The sequence below is a fragment of the Callithrix jacchus genome, chromosome 1 (genome assembly GCF_049354715.1).
Source record: "Callithrix jacchus isolate 240 chromosome 1, calJac240_pri, whole genome shotgun sequence".
Taxonomy (NCBI): Eukaryota; Metazoa; Chordata; class Mammalia; order Primates; family Cebidae; genus Callithrix; species Callithrix jacchus.
The window spans coordinates 188,640,484-188,658,075 of record NC_133502.1 but is presented as its reverse complement, the minus strand read 5'-3'; the positions used below and the strand labels follow the sequence as shown (position 1 = coordinate 188,658,075).

Sequence of the window (17,592 nt, the reverse complement as noted above, 5' to 3'; positions counted from 1 at the left end):
TGAGGGGGAAGTAATGACCCTAGAGGTAGGAAGAGCAGTGAGGGTGCCCAACAGGTAGCAACGACAGAGCTGGGGGAGGAGATGGTCCGGGGAGGGGAGCCCCGGCTCCTGCCCCTCCCCCGATCTCTAAGAGGATCAGGACACGCGTAAACAAGCTTTGTTGTGATCAGGACAATCGTTACTTTGTTATTCCAGGAGCCTCCTCTTCTCCCACCCCCAATATGCCCCAGGGCGCAGTTAGGCACTACCCGTCCCCGCGGGGCAGGCTGCCGCCCCCCACCCCTCCCGGAACCTTTCTGATTTATCTCTCCTTGGTGGGTCTCTGGGGTCCGTCTCAGCAGGTCTGCCGGTGGGCCCCCTGCCCCCAATTCTCTCCCGGTCCCGCCCCGCTCTTGCTGTCCGGGAGCCCGAGACCGGAGGGGTAAGGCAGTGGGTGTGTGGGTGCTGCTGGAAGACTGCGGAGGGAGGGGAGTGGAGGGGAAGCCCACCGGCTTGGGGTCTGGAGCACTGCTGCTAACCCAAGTGTGAACTTCGGTTTTCGTATTCGTGAAATAGGCTTAAAAATACCTAAATCTCTTGGCCCGGCGCGGTGGCTTGTAATCCCAGCATTTGGGAGGCTGAGGCAGGCCGATCACCAGGTCAGGAGATTGAGACTATCCTGGCTAACGGGGTGAAACCCCATCTCTACTAAAACACAAAAAATTAGCCAGGCGTGGTGGCGCGCGCCTATAGTCCCAGCTACTCCGGAGGTTGAGACAAGGGAATCGCTTGAACCCGGGAGGCAGAGGTCGTGCCATTGCTCTCCAGAGTGGGTGGCTGAGAGTCCGTCCCAAAGCAAAACAAAACCAAACACCTAAGTCCCAGAGCTGCCTAAGGAACACACGTTTTCAAGCGTTGGCTTCACGCGGTCATTCAGCAAGTCATTTCGTCCTCTTGGAGCCTCGGTTCCCATGCGGGTAAAATCGTGAAAAACAGCACCGAGCCCTTAGGAGTACTTTGAGCTCGAAGGGAAGCCATCCGTGTAAAGGGCTTAGATTATACACCCAGATTCTGGCAAGGGATCGACCCCGGGTATTCATGGAAACCCCTGAGTGCGCGCCCGTCTCGGGCGCAGGGAAAACAGCGACGCACGAGACAAAGCAAGTTTGCAGAACAGCAGGGGGCAGAGAGGCCGTAAACAAGCCAACCGGCCGCACTTGTAGCGGTTCTGTTGCTAATGCCATTCAGACCCCAGTCCAGCATTCCGCGCTCGGGGTGCGAGAGGCAGCTCCCGGGGCGGGGCGGCGCGGGGCGGGACCCGGGCGGGGCGGGGCGTCCCGGTCCATTAGGTCCCGCGCGGGTCCCCGGGCCGCAGACACGACGCCTCTCTGCTGGGTCGCAGACTCTGCTATCATCGCCGCCGCCGCCGCCGCCGCCGCCGCCGCCGCCAGGTGAGTACCCCGACCCTGCTGCCGCTCCCCCTCCCCGACTCCAGCCCCGCGATTAGCGCCTAGGCCGCGGCCCCGGGTGCCGAGCGGCTGAAAATTTGAGGACCCATGCCCGGTCTTTCTGCTCCGGCAAGTCGCGGACGAGTCCCTTGCGGGGCTACGTCCCGGGACTCCGGCTCCGACACGTCCCGGACATGCATGGTGCCAGGCGCGGCCCTCAGTCCCCGCGTCTGTGCAATGGGTGGTCCTTCTGCGTCTCGCCCCGAAGGCCGGGAGCCCCATCGTCCCCCTCACAGTCCTCGAGCGCGGCTTTCGGGGACCAGGCTCCGACCTCTGTAGTCGTGCGGACCCGGCCAGAGCGCAGCGCGGCACCGCCAGCCCACGGTCGCGGTCGCACAGCCCAGGTGTCCTTAAAAGAGGGAAGATGGCGTCGGGCACCTGTTCCCGCCGGGACTGGGCTCCCCGGGGCACTGCGCACCTGAGGACAGGCCGAGGAAAGGCTTCGTAACGGGACGCCCAGAAAGTCCGGAACAGGAACGTGCAGGCGGAGCGGCGCGCAGCCGCTCGCCCGCACCTGCCCCATGCGCCCTGCACAGGTGCGCTCCGGGCGGGGCGGGGGCGAGAGCCCGGCTGGGGCGTGGGACCTTGTCGGTAAACTGGGGGTGCGCCCCTGCGGGTGACCCTAGAGGGGTTCCTCCGCCTGCGGGGCGCCGTCGTGACAAGGATTAGGGGTTTGGAGCTGGTTGTCATCTGGGCTCTGACCTCCTAAATGCCATCACTTTCAAGCCGTTAATTGTTCTCAGTTTTGCTACAACGAGCCACTCAGGGGGCAGGACGTTGTTGTTGCTGCTGCTGCTCTTAATGTTGTAACATTTTTGTTGCTGATGCGGTGTTTACTGTGGCCAGGGAGGGTTGGTGTCAGCCTCATCTTCCCACATTAGGGTGGGCAATGGCTTCGGGAAGGTCTTAAATTCTATCTCCCCCTGGGAGCAGGAGGCCTCATTTTCCAGGTGGAGAAACACTTCAGTCCCAGGAGGCACAGAAATGCCAGAGTTGTCCAGCTGGAAGCCAAGGGCCGTTTATGGGAAGCCAAGCCAAAACCTTTTTCCACTGTCCGAGAGCCCTGCGGCCTCTGAAGGGCTACTCCGTCTCTCCAAAGTCAGTTTGTTCTGTCCATTCTGCAGAAACGTCTCCCTGAGGTTTCTGGCTGGGGGTGAAGAAAGCCACATTCAAGTTAGTGGCCTCCCTGGAGTTACCGCGATTTCTACTTAGGGGATACCATTAGAATAAGTTCTCAGTAAATGGCACCGTTTGGGTGTTTAAATACTCCTGCTGGCTGGGCGAGGTGGCTCACGCCTGTAATCCCATCACTTTGGGAGGCGGAGGCAAGTGGATCACCTGAGGTTAGGGGTTCTAGACCAGCCTGGCTAACATGGTGAAACCCGGTTTCTACTAAAAATACAAAAAATTAACCGGGTGTTGTGTGTGGCACATGCCTGTAGTCCCAGCTACTCTGGGATTACAGGCGTGAGCCGTCATGCCTGGACCTTTTTTTGTCATCGTAAGGACATTAAGACAGATTCTGACACATTTGACTAAAGCCTGTAATCCTAGCACTTTGGGAGGCTGAGGCTGGAGGACTGCTTGAGCTCAGGAGTTTGAGACCAGACTGGTAAAGCCATGTGTCTACTAGAAATACAAAAAATGAGCTGGGCACGGTGGCATGTACGTCTGGTCCCAGCTACCCAGGAGGCTGAGTTTGGAGGATTATCTGAGCTTTGGGTTGAGGCTGCAGTGAGCCATGATCACACCAGTAAGACCCTGTCTCAAAAAATGAAGCATCAGATTGGGTGCGGTGGCTCAGATCTGTAATCCCAGCACTTTGGGAGGCCAGGGGAGATAGATCACCTGAGGTCAGGAGTTCCGAGACAGCCTGGCCAACATGGCAAAACCCAGTCCCTACTAAAAATACACAATGAAGCCGGGTGTGGTGGTGGTATGCGCCTGTAATCCCAGCTACTTGGGAGGCTGAAGCAGGAGAACTGCTCGAACCTGGGAGGTTGCAACTAATCACACCACTGCACTCAAGCCTGGGCAACAGAGCAAGACTCCATCTCAAAATAAACAGCATTAAATGGTAGATCTGGTGTCTGTTACAGCTTGGGTACTCTATGGCTAGATAGAGGGGCTGCTTAAATTAAAATTAAAATGACATCTGGGGCTGGGTGGGGTGGCTCACGCCTATAGTCCAGCACTTTGGGAGGATCACTTGAGGTCAGGAGTTTGAGATTAGCCTGTCCAACATGGTGAAACCCTGTCTCTACCAAAAAAAAGATTAGTTGGGCCTGGTGGCGTGCATGCTTGCAGTCCCAGTTCCTGGGATTATAGGCCTGAGTCTCCACACCCTGCCCTTTAAAATTGTGTTAAGATGTTAAGATAGTTTGAGATTCTTGCACATTTGATTCACACCTATGATCCCAGCACTTTGGGAGAATTACTTGAACCCGAGAGGCGGAGATACAGTGAGCAGAGATGGTGCCACTGCATTCCAGCCTGGGCTAACAGGAGACTCCAGCTAAAAAAAAAAAAGTGAAATCTGGAGTCATAGCTGCAGAGAAACCAGAGACTACTAATAATGGTGTACTTTTTCCCCCACTTCTGATCCCATCTGAAACAGCTGGAAGGAGCCAATTGAGGAAGGGCTTGATTTGCCAGTGAGGCTTGAAACTGACACCGCTGCTGGTGGTATTTTCCCCTCTCCCCGGAAAGCATCCTGTTTGTAGTGAATCTATTAAATGTGTAGATAGTTAATGGCTTTTTGCTTCCCTTGCTGCAGACTTAGTGGATCCCATGGGAGTTTGACTACTCTGTGTGCTCAGAACAGTTTCAGCAGTGTGGAGGAAGTCCTGGCATGAGTCTTACGTGGGCGGTCACCAGGAAGCCAGCAGTGTATCTGAACAGGACATAGGTGGCCGCTTCCTTGCCTCTCTCTGTCCTGCCACTGGTTGGTTGGGGCCAGGCCCTGGGAGAAACAGAATGTGAGCAAATCAGTCTGAGGCCCCAAGTTCCTTGTTGGCCCCGAGGCAGCCAGGAGAGGGGCGGGCACAGAGGGCAGCTGATTTTCCTAGTGTCAATATTAGGATATGACAATACAAAACACCGCTGGGTCTTGCCAGGCACTGCATAGTAAACCTGTTTTTCTGGGGGTGGGAGAGAACTTGGCACCCAGTTACACAGACTGAGAAGCCGTGTGGCAAAGGGAGAAGCTTACTTGTTTGAGTGAGGGTCCCTGTCATTTTGGGAATTTAAGATCATTCTTCCCCCTCCCCACTCCCCACAGACAGTCTTGCTCTGTCGCCCAGGCTGGGGTACAGTGGGGTGATCTCGGCTCACTGCAACGTCCGCCTCCTGGGTTCAGGTGATTCTCCTGTTTCAGCCTCTGAGTAGCAGGTGTGCGTCACCATGCCAGGCTAATTTTTTTTTTTGAGATGGAGTCTCACTCTGTCAACCAGGCTGGAGTGTAGTGATCTCCACTAGCTGCAACCTCCACCTCCCGGATTCAAGAGATTCTCCTGCCTCAGCCTTCTGAGTAGCTGGGATTACAGGCATGCGCCACCAAGCTCGGCTAATAGTTGTATTTTTAGTAGAGACGGTGTTTCTCCATGTTGGTCAGGCTGGTCTTGACTCCCAGCCTCAGGTGTTCCACCCGCTTCAGCCTCCCAAAGTGCTGGGATTACAGGTGTGAGCCTCTGCCCAGCTGAAGTTTTGTATTTTTAATAGAGATAGGGTTTCGCCATGTAGGCAAGGCTGGTCTGTGCCCACCTCAGCCTCCCACAGTGCTGAGATTACAGGTGCGGCCAAGAGATGACATTGTGTCAGTAGCTTGTAGATTAGAGGCTCCCTCTAATGTGAGGGCAAAGAGAGCTGCCTGATTCCAGGAAGAGCTGAAATTCCCTGGTGCATCATGAAGATAAATCTGAGTTTGGAACAGGAGGTGGTTAGCATGGGTGCGCACCTTTGTAGAGCTCCAGACTCATAGAAAGGGAGCTGCCTCTACTGTATGCCTGCATGCAGCACTTCACCTCCTTTTCAGGGCTACATCAGCCCCCATGGGACTCTCCCTCCTGCCCTTTAACAAAAGGTGACACTCTCTAGTCCAGGGTCTCCCCAGCAGGAACAGCTTGCCATCCTGAGCCCAGCATCTGATTAACCCCTTCCCTCATCATCAGGATTTTGCAGTGGACCCTCGGGACTTCCTCTGGCTGTCTGCATCCTTTCACCTGCTTTCACTGGGTCCCTGCTCTGCGCTGGGGCCATACAGGTTCCCGGCTGGCTGGGGCAGACAGACAGGTAAACATTTAATGAGACCTTGATGGGCTGAATGCCCAATCCAGGTCTGTTTACCCAAGGTGCTGGACCAACACAGATGAGGAGCAGCTAATTCTGTCCTGGGGAGGGCAGGGAGGAAGTGACTAAGCCCCAAGGAAGGAGCGAGTCCCCCGTGCCTGCCTGGGGGATGTTGGCAGCAGAGGGGGGATGAAGGGGGGAGCTGGGGTGTGAAAGGGCTGGGGTGCAAGTTCATAGGGGATACCCAAACACTGAAGCAGAGCCCAGGGGCAGTGCCTGCCTCTCAAGCCTCCAGGTTGGGGCCGGGGTGAGCAGTCTTCATATTCCTCAGCCTCAGCATTTCAGGACTTGTTTTATCTTTTTTTTTTTGAGACGGAGTTTCGTTCTTGTTACACAGGCTGGAGGGCAATGGCGCGATCTCGGCTCACTGCATCCTTCGTCTCCTGGGTTCAAGCAATTCTGCTGCTTCAGCTTCCCGAGTAGCTGGGACTACAGGCATGTGCCACATGCCCAGCTAATTTTTTGTATTTTTAGTAGAGGCGGTGTTTCACCTTGTTGACCAGGATGGTCTTGATCTCTTGACCTTGTGATCTGCCTACCAGCCTCTCTCAAGTGCTGGGATTACAGGTGTGAACCACCATGCCCTGCCTATTTTTTATTTTTTAGTCAGTCTTGCTCTGTTACCCACGTTGGAGTACAGTGGTGTGATCTGGCTCACTGCAACTTCTGCCTCTTGAGTTTCAAGTGATTCTCCTGCCTTAGCCTCCTGAGTAGCTGGGACTACAGGTGCCCATCATCACACCCAGCTAATTTTTGTGTTTTTAGTAGAAACATTGTTTCACCATATTGGCCAGGCTTGCCTTGAACTCCTGACCTTAGGTAATCCATCTGCCTTGGCCTCCCAGATTACAGGAGGGAGCCACTGTGCCCAGCCCAGGACTTGTTTTAGACATGTACTTTCCAACAACTGCAGACCCAGGTGGTTGCTTGGCATTCTCTGCTTCCCTCATGGTGATAAAAAGGCACAGGCTTCCCCTTTTTGGGGTCATTTCAAAATCAGTCAAGAGAATTATTAGTCTGTTACACTTCCTCTACGGTTAGGATTATTTTTATAGGTGTTTAAACAGGAAAGGGCATAGAATAGAATCTCCCCTAATTTTTTGATACAGGGTCTCAGTCATTGCCCAGGCTGGAGTGCAGTGTTGCAATCTTGGCTCACTGCAACCTCTGCCTCCCGGGTTCAAGCAAGTTCTCCTGCCTCAGCCTCCCGAGTAGCTGGGATTACAGGCATGTACCACCTTGCCCAGCTAGTTTTTGCATTTTTGGTAGAGACGGGGTTTCACTGTGCTAGCCAGGATAGTCTCGATCTCCTGAACTCATGATCTGCCCGCCTCAGTCTCCCAAAGTGCTGGGATTACAGGTGTGAGTCACCGCATCAGGGTTCTTACAGCTTTACTGTACGGGTGTCCCCCAACTTAGATTTGATTTGATTGAGGATGTTTCATTGTACGGTAGAGCGAACATGCAACACGATCAGTGGAAACCACGCTTTGAATACTACCTGCATGTCCGTTCTGCTCTCCACTTTCAGAGGTGGAGGTTGCAGTTTATTTTTAGGTAGGGGGTATCACCATATTGCTCAGGCTGGTCTTAAACTGGGCTTGTGCCGTCTGCCTGCCTGTCTCCTAAAGGGCTGTGATGACAGCGCAGCACCTGCACATCCGTGGCTTCATGTTTTGAGGGCGGGCAGGTCCCTGCAGGGGTGTGTGGGATGCACCCCGAGAATCAAAGGTCGTGTGCATATGTGACTTATGGATGCTGAATCTCCTCCAAAGAGGCAGCACTTGTGCATCCACTGTGGCATTCTGAGCTGTGAGCGGCCTCTGATCTCTTCTGAGACTGTTGTTTGAGTTAACCAGCTTTTATGGAGCCCCTGCGAGGTGGCGGAAAATGGACAGTAGTGTATCTTCTCATCCTCTCAGCAGCCCTGGAGGCCTCGCTGTCACTGCAAGGCTGAGGTTAGCAGGTAGCTCTGCCTCACACAGCAGGGGCCAAGCAGGGAGTGGAACTGAGGTCCTGCCTGGCTGCAAGGTCAGGGCATTTCCTGCTGGATTGCACCTGAGTTGAGCCTGCTCCAAGGGCTTTGTGTCACCCCACCCTCATGGTCCAGGACCAGGCTGTGCCATTACAGAAGACTGGACCAGGGTTTTTTTTTTGAGGCAGAGTTTTGCTCTCGTTGCCCAGGCTGGAGTGCAGTGGTGTCATCTTGGCTCACTGTGCCCGGCCTCCACCTCCCTGGTTCAAGCGATTCTCCTGCCTCAGTCTATCATGTAGCTGGGATTACAGGCATGCACTATCATGCCCAGCTAATCTTTTGTATTTTTAGTAGAGACAGGGTTTCTCCATGTTGGTCAGGCTGGTCTCAAACTCCAGACCAAAGGTGATCCACCTGCCTCCACCTCCCAAAGTGCTGGGATTACTGGTGGGAGCCATCGTGCCCAGCCTGGACTAGGGCTTTCTAGCTGGGCCAACTCAGCTGACCGTCCCTGTGGACCCAGGGTGGCCCCTGGCCCTCTTGGTTTGCCTGCCTGTGACACAGAAGTGTCAGATCCCACTCGCTTAGACTGGACTGAGTGAGTTCCTGAGAGTCTGAGGGTCCCTACGGGAGCTGGACCCCACCCCCACCATCCTGCAGCCTCAGCCCTTGAACGCCTGCTGAGGGCTGTGCACGATGCATCTCTACTTGCTTGGGCTTTTGAAGGACCTGGGAGGGGCCTGGGAGGTAGCTGGCATTTCCTCATCTCTGAGATGAGCCCTAGGCATGCTGTTGAGTACAGAGCTGTTCACCAAATGCAGGCTGCTCTGTTCAGAACCTGCCCTCCTGCCCACTCTGAGCCCTGCAGGTGCCCTCAAGGCTGTGGGTGTGGCGCTGCTTCTGCACACATTAGATTTGCATCCTAACCTCTTAGGGTAAAACAGGGCTTCCGACTGGCCACTGGTGTTTCCACTGGTGAGCGTGTAGGAGGCCAAGTGTGGGCTGCAGCCTGGGTGGGGACACAGGGCTAGGTGTGTCTTCCTTCACCAAAGAAGGGTTTTACCTACTCATTTGCAAGTTTGCTGGAAAAAGAAAGATAATAAAACCAGTCCAGTTTCCTGGATCTGCAGCTGCAGTGACCTCATGGTGGGTCCTCTGGGAATAGATTGCCTTCATGTCTTCAGTCAGCAAACGTTATGTCTGCTCTGCCAGGCCTTGGGCAGAGCAGCAGCTCCTCTCTCAGCGGTTAACTCTTGGGCCAGGTCATTTCATCCTCACAGCGGTCTTGTGCAATAGGTGTTACTAGTACCGCCATTCTAATTTTTTTTCTCTGAGGCAGAGTTTTGCCCTATAGCACAGGCCGAAGTGCAGGGGTGCGATCTGGGCTGACTGCAACCTCCGCCTCCCAGGTTCAAGCAATTCTCCGGACTCAGTCTCCCAAGTAGCTGGGATTACAGGCGAGTGCCACCATGCCTGTCTGATTTTGTATTTTTGGTGGAGACGGGGGTTTCACCGTGTTGGCCAGGCTGGTCTCAAACTCCTGACCTCAGGTGATCCACCTGCCTCCACCTCCCAAAGTGCTTTGGGAGATGTTGGGACAGGGGATCGAGGCAAGGCTCAGTGCAGCTCACAGTGAGTTGAGTCCACTGCGGCTCTCTCTTTGCAGGGCGTAGAGGTAGTCTGATTTCCACAGGGGCACAGAGCAGGAGAGGAGAAGGCCTTTTCTGCAGGGGTAGGGAATGCGGGAAAAGCGAACCAGGGCTGGAGCTGCTTTCTTAGGGAAATGGCTATTTGCATAGACACCCATGGCAGCCAGCAGTTCTGGACGAAGTCCTTTTTAATGCCACCTTGACACACATGCTGCTGGCAATCTACACAATGTTAAAACATCTTACCTGTGGAGTCAGGATCCAGCTGTGTCACCCAGGTTGGAATGCTATTACACGATCAGAGCTCACTGTGTAGCCTCCGCCTCCCAGGTTCAAGTGATTCTCTTGCCTCAGCCTCCCAAGTAGCTGAGACTATGGGCGTGTACCACGACAGCTGGCTTTTAATTTTATTTTGAGACGAAGTTTCGCTCTTGTGCCCAGGCTGGAGTGCAATGGCATGAGCTCACCACAACCTCCGCCTCCTGGGTTTAAGCGATTTTCTTGCCTCAGCCTTCTGAGTAGCTGGGATTAGAGGCAAGTACCATCATACCCGGCTAATTTTGTATTTTTATTTTACTCGACAGTCTTGCTGTGTCGCCGAGACTGGAGTGCAATGGCACAATCTCTGCTCACTGCAACCTCCTCCTCCTGGGTTCAAGTGATTCTCCTGCCCCAGCCTCCAGAGCAGCTGGGGTTACAGGCATGTGCCACCATGCCCAGCTGATTTTTTGTATTTTTAGTAGAGATGGGGTTTCACCATGTTGGTCAGGCTAATCTCGAACTCCTGACCTTGTGATCTGCCCACCTTGGCCTCCCAGGGTGCTGGGATTACAGGCATGAGCTACTGAGCCCATCTGAATTTTGTATTTTTAGTAGAGACAGAGTTTCTCCATGTTAGTCAGGCTGGTCTTGAACTCCCGACCTCAGGTGATCCACCTGTCTCGGCCTCCCAAAGTGCTGGGATTACAGGTGCGACCATGCCCAGCCCATCCTCTCCTTTTAATGCTGAGAGCAAGTTATGAGAACACACTTGTGCCTAGGCCTGTGAGAGGGCTGCCCTGTGGGTCCTGCCTGCCATCAGTCCTCCCTGGCTTGGGGAATAGGGAGATTTGGAGCTCTGTCTCTTCTTGGCTCAATCATGAACTTCTCCAAGCCTCAGTGTCCTGTTGGAACAAACAGTTCAGTGAGACAGTGGGAGGTCAGAGCGTTCTATCAGTAGGCATGGGGGATTAAAAATTCATAACACCCAGGGCGTTATAGTAAGAAAACAATGAGTTGAAGCACAAAAGTGATAATGGCTAGTGCCAGTTTCCTCCCAGTGTGCCAGGCTCTGTTCAGACTACTAAGGAGTTCCTTGTTTCATCTTTCCAATAGCCCAGGGAGGGGTACTCAGACCATCTAACCCATTTCACAGATGAAGAAGCGGACACACTGCTGCTAACTGCCAGAGCTGGGCTTTCAACTAGGCCATTAGATTCTCATCCCACAGTCAGCAGCATCATCATTTCCCAGATTTAAGGCTGTTCATGCTGTGGGGTACATTATGGTGAATCGGGTCCCTTCTGCCATCATCATGAAACATTTCTTGATGTGAGAATCTGCAGTGATCATAGTTAGAAAGGCCTTTGGTGTCAAAGAACAGAAAACTCAGTGAATGGTGATGAGGACAGATTTGGGTTCATTTTTCTTAAACACAGTTGGAGGAGGCAGCTCAGGGACACCCTCAGGCCTGGGCGCTCTCTGCCTACCTTCTCTGCTGTTCTTGGCCACCTGCTGCAGCTCCATCTTTGGAGGAAGGAGAGTTGAGCTGCCCTGGCTGTTTGCTCCCTGGCATCCAACCCCTGCCTCCAGCCTCTGAGCCCTCATTGACCAGAACTGGGTGACATGGCTGTCACCAGCTGCAAGAGATGCTGGGAACCTGGGGGAGAGGAGGGCCATGGCTGGCTTAGATGGATAAGGATGCAGGGCCACCCTGAAGAAAAGGGGGATTTGGGAGCTCACGAGTTTCGGAAAAACACTAGAAGAATTCGCGATGGTCTCTCTGGGAATAGGAGTTGTGATAACATCTTTCTCATTTTGCTTCTCTCTGCCTTAAGAGAAAGCAGACATCAAAGAACAGGTGTGGTCTTCTGCTAAGCGGTGCAGACTAGCCTGGCCAACATGGTGAAACTCCCTATCTACTAAAAATACAAAAAATTAGCTGGGCCTGGTTCCGTACGTCTGTAGTCCAAGCTGCTTGGGAGGCTGAGGCAGGAAAATTGCTTGAACCGAGGAGGCAGAGATTGCAGTGAGCCGAGATGGTGCCACTGTGCTCCAGCCTGGTGACAGCAAGAATCCATCTCAAAAAAAAAAAAAAAAGGAAGAAAGCAAGCAAGGGCCCTTATGAATCAAGTCCTGAGATGCTGGGTGACTTGCCCGGAGGCACACAGCCAGCGTGTAGCAGGATTCATGCCTGTGGGAGCTGGGGTTGGGGGATGTTGATGGTGTTAGCGATCAAGAGAGAGGGCGAGTAGGGCTATGCAATCCTGGAGGTCATCCTCTGAGTGAGCCCCAGATTGCTCAGTTCTGAGGGGTCCAGTGTACTCTTTTTGCCCCAGAGGAGAAATGTCTGAAGTAAGACCCCTCTCCAGTGACATCTTCATGGAGACCCTCCTGTGTGAGCAGTTCGTGGATCCCCTGACCATGGAGGTTGTTGGTGGGAGTGACCCTGAAGAGGACCTGGACCCTGTGGAGGACCCTTTGGAATGCATGGAGAACAGGTAGGTCCCTGTGGCCTGCCTTGGGCCCCAGCTCTGCCCCAGGCCTGGTATTGACTTCATGGGTGGGCTGGATGAGCAGACCTTCTAAGAGGGAGGGAGTGTCTGCAGATGCCTCCCAGGCAGGGCCCCCAAGGAACATGCCCTAGATGTGGGCATGGAGGCTTCTGCCCTGGGAGCAGCTTCACTTTGCTGCCCCCACCCCCACCCCACACCCCTGATAGATGGACAGATCCGTGGACAGCCAGCATGTTCACAGTGCCAAGACGGACCTGCAGTCACTTCCCCATGTTCCACCGCCCCACCACCAGCTCACAGACCCCTGGAGAGCCAGCATGTTGACAGTTCCAAGACGGACCTAGGGCCACTGGCTGTCCAAATGGCACTGTGCTGGGGCCTCGCTTGACAGGCCCTTTGCAACCTGCAGAGCACATCAAGGCCTCTCGAAGGTGGCTCTGTTGGCAGAAGGGGGACCAGATCCAGATCGAGAGGGTTTTTAGATAAAGCAAGAAAGAATTTGAGCCAGGCTCAGTGGCTCGCACCTGTAATCCCAGCACTTTGGAAGGCCGAGGCGGACAGATCCCCTGAGTTTGGGTTCAAGCAATTCTCCTGCCTCAGCCTCCTGAGTAGCTGGGACTACAGGCACACACCACACCCAGCTAATTTTGTATTTTTAGTAGAGACGGGGTTTTACCATGTTGGCCGGGCTGGTCTCAATCCGCCTGCCTCAGCCTCCTGTGGGATGACAGGCGTAGCCCCTGCACCCGGCCGTGTTTGTCTGTGTGGGAGCGGATGTGGTGAGGCAGAGGTGTGTGTGCCCCATTCTGAGAGGGGTGGTGCCAGCAGGGCCGGTTTCAGGATTGGGAACCGGGACACAGGTCTTATACAGCCTCACCTCCCACAAAGGAAGGTAAGTTGCAACCCACGTGGGAAGCCAGCACAGCCACTGTAGGGGGCACAGTGCTCCCCAGACCTGCCCCAGGATTCTCCAGGGAAGCTCAGAAACCCCTGAGTTCTGCATGTTCAGTCATCCCTGGGTGCCAGGGCAGGCTGCCTTGGGAGACTCACCTGTTCACTCAGTTGCCCCAGACACCAGTGCCCTCTCCCCTCCCCACCCAAGGTGGGGCTCAGCCTGTACCACAAGCCCTCTGCCCACTATGCTAATGGGTAGACATGGGGCACAAGAGGGCCTGGGACAGGCACCCACTCAGGCTGCTCCCTGCTGTCTCTGGCACCCCTGTGGCCAGCCCAGCAGGGATCATTTGAAATGGTTTGCACCTCTGGTATCTGGGTCCCATGGATGGGACTTCAAGGGTGTCTCTGAAGCCAAGTGGGAGCTGGAGGAGGGATGCAGGGAGGCCCACTCACCACCTGCCCCGAATCTGACACCATCTCTCTCTGGGCCACTCTTAGCCGCACACAGTCCATTGGCTGGGTGGGTCCAGGTGCGTTTGGCCTCCATGACACAGCCACACCCCTGATTCCTGTGTGTGCTCCCCGCAGTGACGCACTGGCCCTGCAGCTGGCCTGCATCGCGGACCAGATGGATGTGAGCCTCAGGGCCCGGAGGCTGGCCCAGCTCTACGAGGTGGCCATGTACAGGTAACCGGCCTGTGCCCTGCTGGGGCCTCTACACCTGGGGAGAGACTCTGGGTGGGGGGTGGATGCCCTAAATGCAGCACAGGGCCCTGAGGAAGTCCTGGTGGGGACATGCCCCTGACACTCTGGGGCTATACTGAAATCCTTTGCTACTGCCTGCACCTCCCTTGGGAGCCCCCAGCTCCCGGCCCTGGCCCCTGCCACCTGTCCTGGGTATTCCTGGGCAATAGATAAAGCAGAGCCCAGGGCTCTTTTCCCTCTCACCTTCTTATGAAGCCCAGATGGTCCATTTCCGCTATGGTCTTAAAAGGAGCTGCTACATGAGCTTGCATCCTAGACCCTGGGGGGCCGGGGCTCTCAGCTGGTCTCGGGGGTAGAATGGTGGGTAGTGACTTGCCAGGGCCCTGTAGAGTGGGGGTTTATTTTCCATGTGGCCAGCTCCGGAAGACAGGGCCAGTGGGCTGGCGGGCAGCTGGGGGAGGAAGCAGGAAATCGGTATGAATTTGACCACAAACAGCCCATGCAGAGCGGTCCCTGTGGGTGGAGGTGCCCAGGGAAAGGGCCCAGGTGGCTGTGGGGTGGAGGGTGCAGGTCCCCCGCTCCCTACATCTGTGATAATGTCATCTAAGTACAGGCTGTCGTTACCTGTTCCTGTGGTAACCCCTTTGCCCCCATCCCCTTTGTCTGTAGCCCGGGTCTCGCTTTCGTCCTCGACCGGACCGACATCGGGGATGTTCTTAGCGGTGTCGTGGATGTTTTCGCTAACTTCCAGGAGGACATAGTGAGGCTCTGGAGATCCCTGAGCTCCGGGTCCTGGGTAAGAGCCTTGAGATTTCTGTATCTGACTTGCGCTGTGGTCAGAGAGGGCTGTCAGAGCCGCTCCTTAGGGCGCCGCAGTCCCTTCTGCTCCCTGTCATCTTGTGTCCCATTTCCACATCTGCCTGGTCCCACGGGCTTTTGGGTTTGAGATTCCTGGTTGCGAGTGCACAAACCAGTGCAGGGTCCTCTTTCTTTCTCTGCCCTGAGAGCCCTCACCGACAGAGAGGACTTTCATCTCCTGGCCTGAGCAGGTGCCTCCCGGAGCAGCCTGGTCCCATGCTGCCTACTCCCCACCGCCCACCACCAGGGCAGCTGACTGCCCTCACCTGCGTCCACCAGGTGTCTTTGCCTGTGTCCTGTAGACTGGCAGCCCCAGGCCACACTGGCCTTTAGGGCGATATCCTCAGAGCCACTTTCCCCGTCTCCTGAACTCCTTCTCTGAACCCCTCCAGCTCCTTCCCAGTCCCCACCTGCCTGGGCTTCCCCTTGGCACTCCTCTGTCGCCCGTTGGGCCTCATTGCTGGGGCCTGCTCTGAGCCCTGACTCTTCCGCTTTGCTCCCGCAGGTGTCCCGCAAACAGGCAGTGCTGCTGGCACTCCTGGCGCTGCTGCTGGCGATGTTCAGTGGGGGTCTGCACCTGCTGCTCAAGTGAGGCCCCTGTGGCTCAGGGCGGGGCTGGCCCCACCCCTGCGACCACTGCCCTGGCACTGCCCTGGAGGTGGCAGCCTACTGGTGTTATCTTTTTAACTGTTTTCTTATGATCCCTTTTTATATTTAAACTCTGAGATAGTGCTGGAACACTGCTGAGGTTTTATACTCAGGTTTTTTTTCCCTCCAGTTTTTTAAGAGATGAATTCCTATGGCTCCTAGTTTGTTACCGGTTAACTATGGCCTGTGCCCAGGAAGAGCCATTCACTCCTGCCCCTGCCCACAGGCAGGCAGCAGGGGGAGTGCTGGTCACACCCCTGTGTGATGCAATGCCCAGAATCCACTGGAATAGATTCTGAGGAGCAGGAGTGCACAATAAAATGTTGGTTTCCAGCAGTCTCTGGTCTTCTCTAGGGGTTGGCAGCACCGGTGCAGGCTTCCTCTTCCCCCAGAGAGGGTGCACTGTGTTGGTGGGGAGGGCGGGGCCCGGTACTTCTAATCAGGCTCTTCCCTGCACCTGGGGACCACAAATGCTGTCTTGGTTTGGCCTGATGGTTTGCCTTCTCTCTTGTCCTGGTCTGTGGCCTGAAATCTACTATTGGGGATTTTAGTTCCTTGTTAGGCGATGCCTGTCTCTCCCTGCACATACTTCCTGCCAGAGGGATGCAGGTCTGGCTCCGTTACATGGAGGGCATGGTGGGAAGGCTGGTGCAAGACAAGGGGCACCAGGTGCAGGAGGGCAGCCCCCTACTTCGTGGGCTTGGTATCTGCCCTGGGCCTTGGCCTTCTGCCATTTCTGGACGCCACCAGGCCTCCCTCCCGGGACGTGGGCTCTGTCTGCCCTCCACCCTAAATGTCAAAGCTGGGCCAGGCTGGCTACCATTCTGCAGCCTCCAACCCTCCTGGACCCTCTGCAGCCTCATCTTCCCAGCCAGGCCCTTTCTGTTCCCTGCTATCCCCAGAGCTAGTCCAGGAGATGCAGGCGGGCTGGGAAGTCCCTGCATCCTGCTCCAGTGTCCTCTGGCCCTCCAGACCAAAGGGCAGCCTCACTAAACCTCCTTAGTTTTCTCTCTCTCTCCCCAAGTTCTGGCCCTTGGCAGCCTTTTTTTAAGACCACACTGAAGGTGGTCTTGGACCCAGCCATGGACCCTTTTCCACCCCTGATCAGCCCACTGACCAAAGGCCACCAGAAACACACGCAGTGAAAACGGCGGGCTTAGGAGCTTCTGCAGATGAGCCATGGGGCCGAGGTGTGGCCTAAGCGTGGCCTTGTCATATGCTGCCTGCACTCTGGGTGCAGGGTGTTCTCTCCTCACGTCTACATCTGCTGCTTCACCCAGGTCTCCAAGACCCACACTCAGGCTTTCCACCTCCCACCTGCCCCGGAGCCCACACCACCATCTGGCAGTGCCTACTGGGTGAGCAGAGATGCGAGAGGCTCTGCTCACCTCCACACCACCCTTTCCTCGCATCTAGGGTTCTCCTGACAAAGTGAGGAGAGGCTGATCAGTGGCCCATTTTATATTTTTGTAGAGCTGGGATCTCACTATCCTGGGGAGGGAGGGCCCCGATGCCACACAGGCCTAGAGAAACAGGCAAGGTTCTCCTAGGACATGAGGCCCAGAGATGTGGTGGCAGAGTCAGTTTTCACCAAGGGTTGGGCCAGTGTGCTGGCACCAAAGCCACCCATTGGCACTTCCCTAAAGGGGCAGGAACCTGCCAAGTTTCCACCAAGGACAAGATGTAGGACTCGGCGTGGCTCACCCCAGGACTCTGACCCCGACTCCCCTTGTCTGCCCATGCCTGCCCCTCTGTAGGGATTGTCCAAAGGAGCAGGGGTAGAGTAGCGGGCACTGCTGCCTGCCCTCACCTTTGGGTTACCTATGGGGCAGCCCCGGCACTACAGATGATACAACTTTCCAGAGTCTTGTTAAGGCAGCACCATCTGCTCTTTGCTGTCTCTTCCCCCTTCCTGGTCTTGGATCTGCTAGTACCACCCCAGGACACAAGGACAAGGGCAGTGCCCAGAGTAAGCGGTGAGGACAGCTCTTCCCAACTCCTTGGAAAGCAGACTCCCTCCCTTGTTTGGGATTTTGTTCCTTAGAGCTGAACATGACCCCACGACGCCATCCTGCCCGCAGCATTGCCAGAGAACCTGGATGTGGAGAGTCTGGGTCTCCTGAGGCTGCTACTGCTTGAAGCTCTCAGGGAAAGGGCTTCAAACAGGCTCAGTACTTAAGCATTTCTTTGTACAATAAAGATTTGAGACATAGTTCTTTCCAAAGAACTATCACAGGTCAAGGGACATGCAT

At 55.3% G+C, this 17,592-nt stretch overlaps 1 protein-coding gene across 3 annotated transcripts; it reads left to right on the top strand.

The window, feature by feature from the left end:
* The first annotated feature begins 233 nt into the window (after window positions 1-233).
* Window positions 234-15,676, top strand: BIK (BCL2 interacting killer). Of its 3 annotated transcripts, XM_054238886.2 has the most exons (6): window positions 1,353-1,430; window positions 5,657-5,777; window positions 12,056-12,217; window positions 13,718-13,816; window positions 14,504-14,630; window positions 15,198-15,676. In XM_054238886.2, exons 3-6 carry the CDS (start codon window positions 12,063-12,065, stop codon window positions 15,282-15,284), a joined length of 468 nt encoding a protein of 155 aa, XP_054094861.2. In that variant the 5' UTR covers window positions 1,353-1,430; window positions 5,657-5,777; window positions 12,056-12,062; the 3' UTR covers window positions 15,285-15,676. The 3 variants fall into 3 exon arrangements, with proteins under 3 accessions (XP_078207130.1, XP_054094861.2, XP_035121481.3); XM_078351004.1 differs by lacking the exons at window positions 1,353-1,430; window positions 5,657-5,777 and adding an exon at window positions 234-421; XM_035265590.3 differs by lacking the exon at window positions 5,657-5,777.
* The last annotated feature ends 1,916 nt before the right edge of the window (window positions 15,677-17,592 follow it).

Bases quoted from the DNA above. Each gene is read 5' to 3' on its own strand.
- BIK (XM_078351004.1), top strand. From the start codon at position 12,063: ATGTCTGAAGTAAGACCCCTCTCCAGTGACATCTTCATGGAGACCCTC. The intron at 13,817-14,503 runs GTAACCGGCCTG...CTTTGTCTGTAG, and splicing joins TACGAGGTGGCCATGTACAG to CCCGGGTCTCGCTTTCGTCC. The intron at 14,631-15,197 runs GTAAGAGCCTTG...TTGCTCCCGCAG, and splicing joins CCCTGAGCTCCGGGTCCTGG to GTGTCCCGCAAACAGGCAGT.